The sequence below is a fragment of the Lampris incognitus genome, chromosome 13 (genome assembly GCF_029633865.1).
Source record: "Lampris incognitus isolate fLamInc1 chromosome 13, fLamInc1.hap2, whole genome shotgun sequence".
Taxonomy (NCBI): domain Eukaryota; kingdom Metazoa; phylum Chordata; class Actinopteri; order Lampriformes; family Lampridae; genus Lampris; species Lampris incognitus.
The window spans coordinates 41218357-41233132 of NC_079223.1; the positions used below are offsets into that span (position 1 = coordinate 41218357).

Sequence of the window (14776 nt, forward strand, 5' to 3'; positions counted from 1 at the left end):
AGAAATAATCATCCTATCCCCCGTCGGGCACAATGTGAATTCTGTCAGCCTCCCACTCGCTGTCACAGCTCCTCCAAGCACTGCAGAGCCAGGCCAGTGCTGTGCAGCAGGTTCTGGAGCAGACATACATATGCCAAGAATTCATATCCAGGGTGTCAACGTTCACACTGGAGTTGAAACAGGAAAAACAATTGGAGGAAAAACAAACAGCTCCATTTTCTGAAATCTCTAATAAGGTCCCCAGCTTTTACAACCTATTCATTTAGTCAGATGCTGTTGTGATTCAAGCCACCGACGTTGGTAACAAAGCAGGGTGATAGATTTTCGACATAAAGGCTGAATTTAAAGGGAAAGTTCACGGATTTTCAACCTTATCTCTGTCTCTCTGCGATAGCACATGGAAAAACACCTGCAGTTATTCCAGTTCTGTTTCTGTATCTCTGGAGCAGCAGAGAAGCCAAGTTTTGGGGAGGGGGGGCTTCTCCCCCCACCTGCCAAATTAACATTACAACCCGTCATTTGGTGGCCAGGAGAGGGAAAAAATTTGCAGCTTAGCAGGTTTTGTAATATTCTACTCTACTCTAAATGTGCTGTTAAAAAAACAAAACTCCTCATTCTCTTAGCTAAGCTGCGTTTCTGATGGTGGAAATGACGTCACACAACATTAGCGCAGAGGAGTTTATGGATGGAGAAAACAGAGCGTGCAGCAATGCATTCTGGTACATGTAGGCACTCTGTGGGGAAGACTCCGAGAGTGGGACGACACAATCCACCAATGACGTGCGGTCAGATAATTTAATCAAAATAACCATACAACAAATTCATAAGAACATATCAAAATCTCACTCTAGTTACAAGTATTATGTGTTATGAGTTTTGTATATGTTTTATGTCCTTGTCCTTTTTTAAGTCAAACTTCTGAGAGTGAAACGCTGTACATCGCACAAGTTCGCCTGCTTTTTCAATGGGAAGTGTAGGCTCTGCTTTTTTCAGGACTGCCTTAAACATTGTGGATTTTGGTGTTTGCGCATGCGTATTGCGTAGCTGAAGGCGAAATCAGCAGACGAGGAAAGGCGCTGCTTAGGCTTTTATCACTTTGTGTTTTCTAAGATATTGGCTAAATGGGAAATTTAGTACTGTGAATGATGTGAGTGCATAGGTATGGCTTCCCGAGTCACACAATTAAAAAAAAATTACTTGTAGTTTTGCCGTGTTTTTTCAGGCTGGCTCAAGGCACCACACATTTTCTTTTCATTACATCAAAAACAGCTCTGATGAAAGCTGTCTCAACCATTTTGGAGTTTACAGACTTGTGCAAGTCAACTCAGTTTGTCTTCCATCTCTAAAAATCAGTGCAGTTACTCATGAATAATATCTACTGTTCACTCCCACTACAATTTTTGTGATTATGTTGATTCTTTTTAAAGTGTTGACAAGTTGTTAAATTATGTAGTTGAGCTGGACTGGGATCTAACTGCACAGGAAAAGCATTTATGATGGGATACATACATTTGCCCTCTCACCATCTGTCAGCTAATGTGCTGATGTCACTTTGTATCTTATAATTTTGCTTCGAAATCATTTTGGGTAAAAGCATGCCCTAAGTGACTAACTGTTAATTTCACATGTAGTGCCCCAAAATTGGTGTTTTTAATTGTTCTGTAGGTGACCTCAATACATATGATGTCAATGTTCTGTCACCTCAGCACCCAGTTTATTTGCATGAATTCACTCTCTGTGCTGCTATCAGTCATGTTATATTATACATCATAATACTGGAAATGAATTAATCAAATGGTACATCATTTAAATATATGTATTTGTAGGGTGTCTGGGTCGCATAGTGGTCTATTCCATTGCCTACCAACACAGAGATCGCCAGTTCGAATCCCTGAGTTACCTCAGGCTTGGTCAGGCATCCCTACAGACACAACTGGCTGTGTCTGCGGGTGGGAAGCCGGATGTGGGCATGTGTCCTGGTCGCTGCACTAGCGCCTCCTCTGGTCAATCAGGGCGCCTGTTCAGGGGGGAGGGGGGAACTGGGGGGAATAGCGTGACCCTGCCACGTTCTGCGTCCCCCTGGCGAAACTCCTCACGGTCAGGTGAAAAGAAGTGGCTGACGACTCCACATGTATGGGACGAGGCATGTGGTAGTCTGCAGCCCTCCCCGGATCGGCAGGGGGAGTGGAGCAGCGACCGGGACAGCTCGCAAGTGTGGGGTAATTGGCTGGATACAATTGGGGAGAAAAAAAGGGGGGAAATTTTTCAAAAATAAATAAATAATTATCTGACATATATATATATATATATATATATATATATATATATATATACACACACACATATATACACACATACATATATACACACATACATATATACACACACACACACACACACACACACACACACACACACACACACACACACACACACACACACACACACACACATTATCCAAACCGCTTATCCTGCTCTCAGGGTCGCAGAGATGCTGGAGCCTATCCCAGCAGTCATTGGGCGGGAGGCGGGGAGACACCCTGGACAGGCCGCCAGGCCATCACAGGGCAAGGATATAAAGGTCAATTATCATTATTATTATTGTTATTAGGTTAGTTAATTTATAAATGTAAATTATTTTTTAAAAAAAGCCTGTCCATTTGGTAACAAAAATATTATATAAATATTATATATAGTTTCATGTCCGCTTAATAGTTCTGCAGAGGGTTCGCAGCAGGGTCTGAATGTGCCACCATAAAGGAAGGCACTAAATGCCACGTTGTGGGTAGGTGACTGAGGGACAGAAAGAGAAAGAGAGAGTTGTGATGGAAAATTTTAACAAAGGAGAGCAATGGAAAAGAGAGGCCAGAGCAAAATAAGTGACAGAGAGAAAAAGATGGTGAGACGTAAAGTGAGACACTAAACAGGAGAAAGACTGAGATGGAAAACTGTGGGGCTTGCCACTGTTTCTGCCGTTTCTGAGACAGTCAACGCAGCACTCAGCCCAAATTTAGAACAAATGTGGCACGAAATGCTGTAGCACAATGATGCAATTTCTCTTTTAGCTGTGGAGCTATTTATTATGCCGCCTCATTTTTACCCCCCCCCCCCCCAACACACACACACACACACACATTCTGCACACAGAATTTCGAGGCAATTATACCTCCTGCTGGTCGTCAATAATTTAAAAAAAAAACTATTTCACTTGGATTTACTTCAGCGTGTAAGACCACTAATGGCTAGATTTTTGTTTCTCATCAAGTCCTGTCATATCACTAATTATACCGCTGTCATTGTGTTAGTGCATGGCAGTGGCACCACAAGAGGGCCAGCAGGCATGCTTGGAGCGACAGGTCCAGGAGTGGTAACCAGATCCATCTTAGCCTGGACAGGAAGTGCACAATTACCCCATGTTATAAAAAGATGAATAACACCACAAGAGGCCAAAAACAAACATAATCTCCACATAACACACATTTTATCATACCTTCGCTGCAATGTGAATATTTCCAAGTGATGTCTCTCACTGTAGCATCGTAATTATCTTGGACTTTCTGGTGAAATAAGGGTTTACAAGACTTTGGGGGAAATGTAACGTGGCTTTTCCCACTGGGACCTGGCAGTTTTTAGAAATCATCCCAGACAATACCCATTATCTTATTCATGATAATAATTAAAGATTACGATCAGAATTAAAGATAATCATCAAGGATGAATAAAAGGCCATGTTCATAGTTGAGGACACTGGTAAAACCAAACCAATGCAACCGTATCTCACAGACAATTTTCTCAGAATTCATGAACATGAGCATGTTTGCCCAAACCTGAAATCAGATAATTGATCTGGGATGATGCTGCTCATGGTGGCACGGTGGCACAGTGGTTATTGCGGTCACTTCACAGCAAGAAGGTTCTGGGTTCAAGCCCTGGGGTAGTCCAACCTTGGGGGTCGTCCCTGGTCATCCTCTGTGTGGAGTTTGCATGTTCTCCCCGTGTCTGTGTGGGTTTCCTCAAAGTGCGCCGGTTTCCTCCCACAGCCCAAAGACATGTAGGTCAGGTGAATCGGCTGTACTAAATTGTCCCTAGGTGTGAATGTGTGTATGAGTGTGTGTGGGCCCTGTGATGGATCGGTGGCCTGTCCAGGGTGTCTCCCCGCCTGCCGCCCAACGACTGCTGGGATAGGCTCCAGCATCCCCACAACCCTGTGTAGGATAAGCGGATTATATAATGGATGGATGGATGTTGCTCAGCATAACACAGAGGCAGCGAATGTCATTTTAGCAGAGCCAGCATGTTCTCTGGTTGGTTTCTTTACAACTAGGCAGGAGAGAGCGGCGTAATCGCAGGAGGTAGCCCCAATATCTTTCCACAACGTCATCCAATTCGAGCAGGGATCTCAGGGTGCACAAACTTAGAACCCAAGTTTCCCTGTCGGAAAAGGACCCCAAATAATTCCTAACCAGCTGCCCCAAAATAGTTGAAACTCTAGGCTGGTCTGCAACAAGCTGCTTTTACATTACCGAGAATTTCATGACAAAATATAATACAGGAATTTATCTTGTTGACACTGATGGAGATACAGAGTTTTACATGCCAACACATAACATGGCATGTCCAAACTGGATGTAATGTAATATGGTTGGAAGGGCTTTTGCTGTGGCTGCTCCAAGACTCTCTGGAATAGCTCTCCTCCGCAAATCCACTGACAGCAGACTTAATCTTTACTCCTACATAATTTTAACACCCAGTACTCAGTGGCTATGTGAATTTGTGTTGCCTTGCATTCAGTATATGAACAACTGTAGGGGTAATGGCCGTTGCTGAGCAGTTACACATTGAATTGGTTTACCCAGACACTGTATAAAATGATATAGTAGTAGTAGTAGTACATACAATAATTATGTTAAACAGTGCACGCAATTCTAAGTATTTAAATATTAACAGGGTTGAAGTTTCATGGCGCATGTGGTCTGAAACATTGCTGTTAACTTGCTGTTGGCAATGCCTTTTTGATATGACACAGCTTCCAAAGTGGAGAGTGCTTATTGATGGGGGGGGGGGGGACTACCGCAGGTCAAAAGAAAAGTTTTGCCGTGTTCTGGCGAGTTTGTATAGTATATTGCTCATATATCTCCTCCAAATAATCTGCAGAAAGGTGATTTTTATTGTCGTTAGCTCTTCTGATTAAAGCTGGCAATGAAACTTATAAGACACCCCTACCTTACTTGCCAGTATGACAGGTTTGTGACAGCATGACAACCAAGAGGATATTAATCAATCAATCATTTCAATCAACTGGTTTTTAGCTACATATATAGCACATTTCTTACAACTAATAAAAAGTCCTACAATATCCATCCATCCATTATCCAAGCTGCTTATCTTGCTCTCAGGGGTGTGGGGATGCTGGAGCCTATCCCAGCAGTCGTTGGGCAGCGGCAGGTGGGGAGACACCCTGGACAGGCCGCCAGTTCATCACAGGGCGGACACACACACACAAACAAACACACACATTCACACTTAGGGACAATTTAGTACGGCTGATTCACCTGACCTACATGTCTTTGGAATGTGGGAGGAAACCAGAGGACACGGAGGAAACCCACGCAGACACAGGGGGAACATGCAAACTCCACACAGAAGACAACCCGGGACGACCCTCAAGGTTGGACTACTCCAGGGCTCAAACCCAGGACCTTCTTGCTGTGAGGCTGTGAGGCGACCACGCTAACCGTTGCGCCACCCCAAAATGTCCTACAATATATTTTGTGCAACCTAAAAAGAATGACAGCATGGCTTTCAGAAACATTCAAAATCCAATGTCTAAAAAGGGTGGACAGTCCAGGCCATCTGATGTAGGTGGGGAGGACGAGGATGATGAGGACGAGGAGTAGGATGTGGAGAGGAGTGGGTGGTAGTCTTATGGGGCAGCACATGCCTCAGAACACTCAGCCTGCAGCCAAAATAAAGCAAGGCCCCACAGGCAGTTAATTCTGCCGCGGGGTTACGGGGCTCATGCACATGGCAGGGTGGCTGAAACAGAAAACAGAACAGGGAGAAACAGAAAGCAAGTGAGAGAGTGACAAAGAGCAACAAACAATACAAAACGATAATGGAGGGTAGCCTATTGTATTATACTGAGGTCGACATCTTGGCTCGTAGCGATTCGGTTTTCAGGAGCATAACAGCCCATCTGTGCCTCTTTTTTTTTTCTTCTCAAGTGGGATTATACACAGAGAGGGAGATGCCCTAATCTGTGCCATTCAGTCTGGTGAAAGGAAAGCCTCGTGAACCGTTAAAAAGCGGGGACCATCCTGACGGGCATGCCATGACGGAGATATCGCCTAACTAACCTCACTTACTAACCTACTCCTCTTTGTCCGCTCCTCCTTTACTTTTGATTCCTTTCCCCTTTTTCACTTGCTCCGTGATGCTTCACACTCAACTTGGAATTCATGCGACTGCTGGATGCAGTGGGAATGTGTGTCGATGACGTTGGTGCAGGGATGGCAGAGTTTCACAGTGCCCACAGCCACACTGCGCCCATCCTGAGCAACGTTAAAAATAGACCCAATGTGTAAAATGTTCACAAACCGTCCTGCATGAACAATTTAGCTACACTTCACTACTGATTCATGTTTATTATCTGAGATTTCCTTCCTCTACGGCGCCATTAGAAATGTTCATTTTCTCCAAGTATAATAATGTGTCAACACAGCATTATTAATTTTCTCCCATGAGCATTTTTTTTATCATCAAAGGAGGGAGAGAGGGGGCTAAGAGCTGAGAAAGTCTCCACCCTCTCGCAGATAATTTGACCATGATGTGAACTTTGAGATATTGCCGTCATTGGCTGTTAACAATTCCGCTGCAGTTGGGGGGGGGGGAGATTACAGAAGCTGTTTGATGACCAGTTGTAATTCTAATTTATTTACCTGTTTCTATAAAATGCAGACTGTTTAAGCGGGCCTTTACCAATGTGAATATTAAAAAGAGATGGAGATGGAGGGAGGGAGGGAAGGGGAAAAAAAACAAGGAAGGGAGGACTGAAAGGGAAGGAGGTTCTGGTTGGTTACCATGGTATCCGAGCTCAGCTGTGATGCAGAAGGCTAAAACATGGCTGTCTATCCTCACGCTTTTGATCCAGCTCACTGAGACGTTGCCTGCTCCTCCTCCACAACCTGGTTTGACCACCACTTCACGGGAGAAACAACAGCAGCCTCCAGATAAGACTCAGACATCCAAAACACACATGTGCACGTATGCACACACGTGCGCGCACACACACTGTATGTATCAGTTCTAAGTTCTCATCACCAAGTTTAATGTTTATGTAATGTTTATGTGACTATGACTGACAAGTTGCTCCTGCAATACATTTTGAAACCTCCAATTGTAATCGTTGAATTCCAGGGTAGTGTCAACTTCCGTAGCAGTCAATAGCTTTCAGGCAAACAAGAAATGTCTTTCCCGTGACAAGATGCATTTCTGATGTGTCAATTTTTTAGGTTTCCAGGCTCATAGAAAGTTTTACCATTCACACTTCCTCATTTATTATCCAATTATCCAATTTCCCCTCGGGGATGAATGAAGTATTTCTGATTCTGATTTAGCAGACACTTGTATCCATGGAGACTTACAGGAGAGTCAGTGATTAGGATACATTGTGTCAACCTATAGATATCATGGAGCAGTGACGAGTAATTACATCATAGCCAAGAGTGCCTCTCACGTCACGTGCAATTAGTGTAAGTGCACCAGGGGTGGGCGATAGGGCAAAAATATATCCCGATGTTTTTTTTATGGGGGAAAATCACAATCCACGATATTTATCACGATTCTCTTTTATTTTTTTGTTCTTTTTCAAGAATAAAGTGCGAGTTACTGAACAGTATGACCAAACTAATTTCCATATTCAAGAAAACAAAAATGAATAACAGACAATTTAGGGCCAAAGCGTCTTTTCAAACTTGCCATTTGAATCCGCCCACTCCACTGACTTGACTGAGTCTTTCGGTCTGGCATCGTGACATGAAACAGTGGTTTCTCAGTTGAAAAAAAACAAAAAGATTATCCAATGAGCGCCGCAGGGCGGCTAACGATTAGCCAATTAGCGCCACGGGAGGTACTAACGCAGTTGTTAAGCTGTTGTCAAGCAAGCGTTATGTAGTGTTCCCGCCAAACGCGAAACGAATTATCGCCTCGCTTTTCTCGCGCGAGTTTGATCGCGGGATCATTTGTTTTTACTCGCGCCAGTTTGGCCACAGGATCGAGTATGTGAACCGTAAAATCAGCTTGTCTTCCATTTTCTGACTCAACAGGACGCCGGGGCGTTAGTGACGTCAGGAGAATCTCAACGCTGATAGGCTCTCCCAACACAGCCACGCGCGAATTTCAGTTGAATATTTGCAACTCGCGGCGGGGCATGGCGGCTTGAACGGATGTCCTTTTCCAAGCTCTCGCACCAAACCTTTACAAATAAGAGGAAAATAAACTGTTTATAGGCTACTTAAATTTTACCTTTAGTTCACAGTAGGTTCAGAAACCTTAACAGGGACAACAGTGTTCTCTCGTGACCGAAAAGGGTCCTCGAAAGAGACCACTGCAGCGCTCGACGACCCACTAGCAGGTCACAACTATGCTAAAATGGCTAATGCCGATGATGGGATAGCAACGCCATTTGAAGAGGATTTTCCGGCTTCGCCGCGATCTACTGAGTGGACTCCCTGTAAATTGTCAGCTTCAAAAAACAAAAAACTATTTGAATACAATAAGAAGACCAATGATACTGATCAAACTCAAGATATTATAGGAGTTATCGCTCAACTTATCAACACACGCTTTGACGCCATGGAAAAGATGATAGGAGATAACTCTCCTAAAGAAAACATAGACTTCGCCTTACAAGAGAGACGAGACATAAAGAAGGGGGTCGACATCATTGAAAACAAAACCAACAAAGATGATCTGCTTTCTTTTTGGATGCAGGAAAGAATTGTGGAGTCTGAATGATACTTAAGAAGATGGAACCTGAAACGTTATGGAGTACCAGAGTCTGTGTGCAAGGATGATGTAAAGAAAGAAACCATTAAAATATGTCAAACGATCCTTCCAGATGAGAAACATAAGTTGTCAGAGAACATTGATATTGTGCACCGTTTAGGGGAGATGCGAGAAAATGATCAGAAACCAAGAGGCATCATTCTTCATTTCATCTCAAGATCCAACAGAGATGCTGTATGGAAAGCAGTGAAGAATCACCCCTTCCTTAAAGCTCACCATCTCCGCTTCACAGAGGACCTGTGTCAAACTGACAGGGAGACCCGAGCTGCTCTCTTGCGGTAATCCAAAAGGCGAGGAGAGAGGGAAAGACTGCTTACTACGTTGGTGCTCGAGCCTTTGTCAACGGCAAAGAAATAAACACCCTGAAAGACTGCCCCTAAGGCTGTGAACACTATTTTGGTCTGTCTGGTAGGGGAGGATATTGTTTTCTTTTCTTTTTTTTCTTTCTGATTTTTTTCCTTTTTCTCTCAATTTAGTGGCCAATCGAACCCTATTTTTAGTTCAAACACCCACCATCGTACTGCATGCGTTCGCCAACTTCCTCTCTCCAGCCGGCAATCTCGAAGGAGACGCCCCGCCACTTTCGTGACAAGGAGACTCCAGGCCGAACCACTGCTTTTTCCGGCACATCCAGAGACGCATTCATGTGACAAACACAAGCCGACTCCGCCCCCCTCCCGAAGACAGCACTGCCAATTATTGCTGCTTCGTCGAGTCCAGCCATAGTCGGATCTGACGAGACCGGGGCGCGATCCCCGGCCCCAGTGGGAAACTGCATCGACACAAAGCCGATGCTTAGACCGCTACACCACCGCGGACCCACTGTTTTCTTGTTAAGGGACTGTTTTCTCCTTAAAATATTACGAAGCTAGTCAATTGTTATATGTGTAAGCCTACCTATATGATATATTTTTTACTACACATGTTCAAAATAAGTAGCTTCCCGAGATAATTTACATGTCTGACGATTTCCTTTCCTTCATGTTGTAATATTGTTTTGTAATGACGAGACATACAGCTAGCTTACAGTTCAACATGTGTCCGTTTACTCAATGCACGACAGTGTACACTTTACGACATCCTATGTCATAGCTACGGAAACTCAACAGGTACATCACATCCCTCCCCTTAAGATGTTTTCTTTTGCATAGAACAACCATTCAACTTTAGATATCTCAATAAAAATAAAAAAATATCTCTCTTTGTAACAGTATATTGTGTTTCTTTTCTCTATGTCTTACACAACACTGAGCAAATAAAACATCTTAACTGTTAAACACCTTTACCAAATACATAGGCTAATGCTTTGCTTTGTATTTTAAACCCCAAAACATGAACTACTGCTTTCTCAAATTCAGTTTCTTTTATGTTCAGCCTCTAAACATGTTTGCATATTCAGTCCTTGTACCTAGCAGGTAGGTTGATTTGCCTTCCAGAACGTGTGGTGTGACCTTGTGACCTTTGATAAAGTCTGTCTGGTATGACCTGCTGTGGACTGTGAGTAACAGCCATGGCTGCTGACTGCTCAGCCTCAAGTACAGTCTCTGGAACATGAGTCTCTGTGTCAGCTCTTTCTGCTGGATGTGCTCTTTCTGAGGTCTTCAGCAGATGTTTTCTGTTCCTCCTGTATAGTCCTCCATCAGGCATGCGAACAACATGGGATATGGGCTGTTCATGCCTTTTCAGCACGACTACTGGTTGCCATCCCTTTCCTCATTGAATCCTGACGATTTCACCCGTCTGTAGTTCTGGTACTAGCTGATTTGTCTGTCTGCCGAAATAGCTTTTCTGTTTTTGTTACCTTTCTTTTAGTTTGTCGTGTACATTGATCTTGCTTTCAGAAGTCAGCAGTGTGGTGGAGGTAGGCAGCTTTGACTTCAGTCGACGACCCATGAGCAGCTGAGCCGGAGAGAAACCCACACCATCTAGTGGAGTGTTGCGGTACTCAAGAAGAGCGATGTACGGGTCACCTTTTGCTTTCTTGAGGAGACTCTTGATCGTTTGTACAGTTCTCTCCGCTTGTCCATTTGACTGAGTGTGTCCAGGACTGGAAGTGGTGTGTTGAAACTCCCAGGTTTCTGCGAAACATTTGAACTCAACACAGGCATATTGTGGACCATTATCAGAAATGACCACATCTGGGATGCCATGTCTCGCGAATGTGGACTTCATTGCGGTGATAACACCATGGCTTGTCGTGTCACTCAGCTTTGTGATCTCAGGGTATTTGGAGTAGTAATCTACACACAGTAAGTACTCTGAGTCATTGTAGTGGAAGAGGTCCGTTCCTATCTTAGCCCAAGGTTTTCCTGGTAGTGAGCGCGACACTTAACGGTTCTCTGGGGTTGCTGTTCTTGTTCTCATTGCAGACAGCACACTGAGATACAATGTCCTCTATTTGAGTTGACATACCTGGCCAATAGAGAATGCCCCTGGCTCTTTCCTTGCATTTGATGATTCCCAGGTGTGATTCGTGGATTTTCTCCAACATGTCTTGCCTCAGTTGACTTGGCACTATCAGCTTTGCAGCTTTGAACAGTAAGCCTGATGAGTAGCTGATCTCTTCATTGAATGACCAGTATGCCTGGATTTCTTTCACAACAGCTGATCTCTCATTGAGCCATCCTTTCATTGTGGTCTCTCTCAGCAGTTGTATCTCTGGATCTTCCAGTGTTGCTTTCCTGAAAGTTTGTAGTTTTTCCTCACATAGGCAGCTGAGGTGTGATCCAGTTGACCTCCAATTCCTCTCCCAGTAGGTCTTCGCTTTGTTTGTTGAAGTAAGCATGACTCAGTGCATCGGCGGTGTGCATCTCTTTGCCTGGCTTATATGTGACTGTGAGACTATACCTCTGAAGCCTCAACAGCATCCTCTGTTCTCGAGTGGTTTGTGATCACTCTCGACGTGTACCTCTCTGCCATATACTATGTACTAATGGAACTTTTCACATACATAGACGATGGCTAGCAGTTCCTTTTCAATTTGTGCGTACCTACGATGACAGTCTGTTAGAGCTCGCGACCCATATGCCACAGGTCTCTTGTCCTGAAGTATGACTGCACCCACGCCTTCTGAGCTGGTGTCAACTGATAGTGTCAGTGGCTCATTCATGTCGTAGAGCTTCAGTGTTGGTGCATTTGTTAGGAATCCCTTGAGCTTTTCGAAGCTTTTCTTTTGTTTGTCTTCCCAGTGCCATGCTGTGTTGTCCTCTAGCAGCATTCTGAGTGAAGCACTGACCTCTGATAGGTTGGGAATGAACTTGGTGAGGTATTGGATCATGCCCATGAACCTCGACAGTCCTGCTTTGTCTTCAGGTGGAGGATACTGCACCACAGCTCTCACCTTTTCTTCATCTGGTTTCAGTCCATCTGCACTCAGTATGTGACCGGCATATTGTATCTCTGCTGTGCTGATCTTGCATTTCTTCCTGTTCAGTTTGAGATTGTACTTTCTCACTCTCTGCAGCAGGTTGCTGAGTTATTGATCATTTTCTTCCACTGTTTCTCCACAGACTAAGAGATCATCAGTGACGTTGACCACGCCATCCAGGCCTTCGATCATCTGAGCAACAGCTCTCTGGAACACTTCTGATGCAGACGAGATGCCAAAGGGCAGACGCAGGAACCTATACCTTCCTATGGGTGTGTTGAATGTGCAGAACTTGGAGCTTTCGTCGTCTAGCTCTATCTGCCAGAACCCTTGGTTTGCGTCAAGGACAGAGAATACCCTTGCTTTGGCATGTTTGCTACAACCTCTTCAACTGTGAGCAGTGTATAGTGCTCACGCTTGATCGCTCTCTTTAGGTCTTGTGGATCTATACATATCCTGATTTTGTTTGGCTTGACCACTGTTACCATGCTACTGACCCAGTCTGTCGGTTCTTCCTGTCTCGACCGGTGAGACTGTGTTGTTGACTTTTATGTGGTGTTGTCCTGGAGTGCAACCCAAGCCATTGAACAGATCATCATAGTCCTTCAGAATGGCATTCCCTTTTGTTGTGACTTCGTAGACTCTCTTGACCATGCCTAGTTTTTGACATGCAGTTCGACCCAGTATTGCTGGACCATCCTCATCAATGATCTGGAACTCAGCCTTGTGTCTTTGTCCTTTGTAAGCACAGGTGATGGACTTTTGACCTACCGGTGACATCTTGTGGCCAGAATAAGCAAGTAGTTTGCAGGTTGATTGTTTGAACTTCTCTTTCAGTTCAAGTGCCTTGAAGAGTTTTGCTGACATGACGTTGCACTCTGCACCAGTGTCTACTTTGAATGTCACATCTTTGTTGTTTATCTTCAGCTTTTCAGTCCATTTTTCTTTGTCACTATCCATCTCTTTTTTGACTACAGCATTAATCTGTTTCAGTTTTCGTCATTTCACCTCTACTGTGCCTATTAACATGCTGTCATTTTCTTCATCTTGTTCAACTACATGCACTTTTTTCGGGTGGGTTTGAGTACTTTTGCACATTTTTGCAAAGTGGTTCTTTTTTTTTGACAAGCTTTGCACGTTTGACAATAAGCTGGGCATTTTCTTTGTGTTTGTAACCACATCTGTTGCAGTCTACGTACATCCATTTTCATTCATCTTGAGTTTTTGCTTTACTCTTGTCATATCTTCTCTTATCTTTCACTGCATTTATTTTGTGCACTTCAACTTCCTCATTGAGCACTTTTAGCTGGTTAAAGGAGATTTCACTGGCGCGACTGACTTCTACGGCTCTGCTCAATGTGAGGTCTGCCTCTCTCAACAACCTAGCTCTCAGCTGATCGTCTCTTATGCCGCACACTATTCTGTCCCTCACTAAGGAATCGTGCAACTCACCGAACTCGCAGTCTTTGGCCTTGTTCTTGAGATCAGTGACGTAGGCATTAATGCTTTCTGTCTGACCCTGCGCCCTTGTGAAAAATACATGGCGAATATTAGGTAGGTTTTTTCTTGGCTCACAAAAACTTCGTCTTTAGTGCAGCTATTTTTCCTCTTTCAGCTTGCGCGATAGTAAACGTATTGTAGACCTTGATAGCCTCTTCTCCCATACTGTACCTTTTCAGCTTTTTCTGCGATACCACTCGCGACCAAGAACAACTCGAATTTCTGGATCCAAACCTTCCAATTCTCGGCCAGATTCCCCTCTAGACTAAGACTCGACGATGGCTGTAACTGTGCCATTCCAAGTTTCTTCTGACACCATGTAATATTGTTTTGTAATGACGAGACATACAGCTAGCTTGCAGTTCAACATACGTATGTCCGTTTACTGAATGCACGACAGTGTACACTTTACGACAGCCTACGTCATAGCTACGGAAACTCAACAGGTACATCACACATGTAGTATTGAAGACTTGGTGCATAGCTTGTGAAAAATACAGTGTACACACACACACACACACTCACACAATTAGCTGAAGTTAATTCATTCTATCTAAACACTTTGTCGTTATCTTTATTTTCACTTAATGCCAGGGGGTAAAAAACATTACTAAGCATAAAGTGTTATTTTTATTTTCTAAACAGTTAAATACAGATTTTTTTTTCTTTCAAGAATCCCATTCTACTCTTAATGATACTAATTTCTGGAACTCTCAATGGGAGATGATGTATGGTTTTCACATGGTACTCAGCACTCAGCTGGTACACTTAATCTGAAGAACAGATTTGAAGGTGACATCATTTTAACAAAATGTGACCTAGGGGGGCATTTTACTTTCATGA

General features: G+C 43.8%; 1 protein-coding gene across 1 annotated transcript in view; it reads right to left on the reverse strand.

The window, feature by feature from the left end:
* The window catches only part of LOC130122536 (gamma-aminobutyric acid receptor subunit pi), a 123731-nt gene extending 111880 nt beyond the window's left edge, over positions 1-11851 (reverse strand). Inside the window, exons 1-2 of the mRNA XM_056291466.1 lie at positions 11479-11851; positions 10868-11375 (exon numbers count right to left, since the gene is read on the reverse strand). Coding sequence (XP_056147441.1) covers positions 10868-11375; positions 11479-11851 — 881 coding nt within the window. The remainder of the gene's footprint in view (positions 1-10867; positions 11376-11478) is intronic.
* Between the last annotated feature and the right edge of the window lie 2925 nt (positions 11852-14776).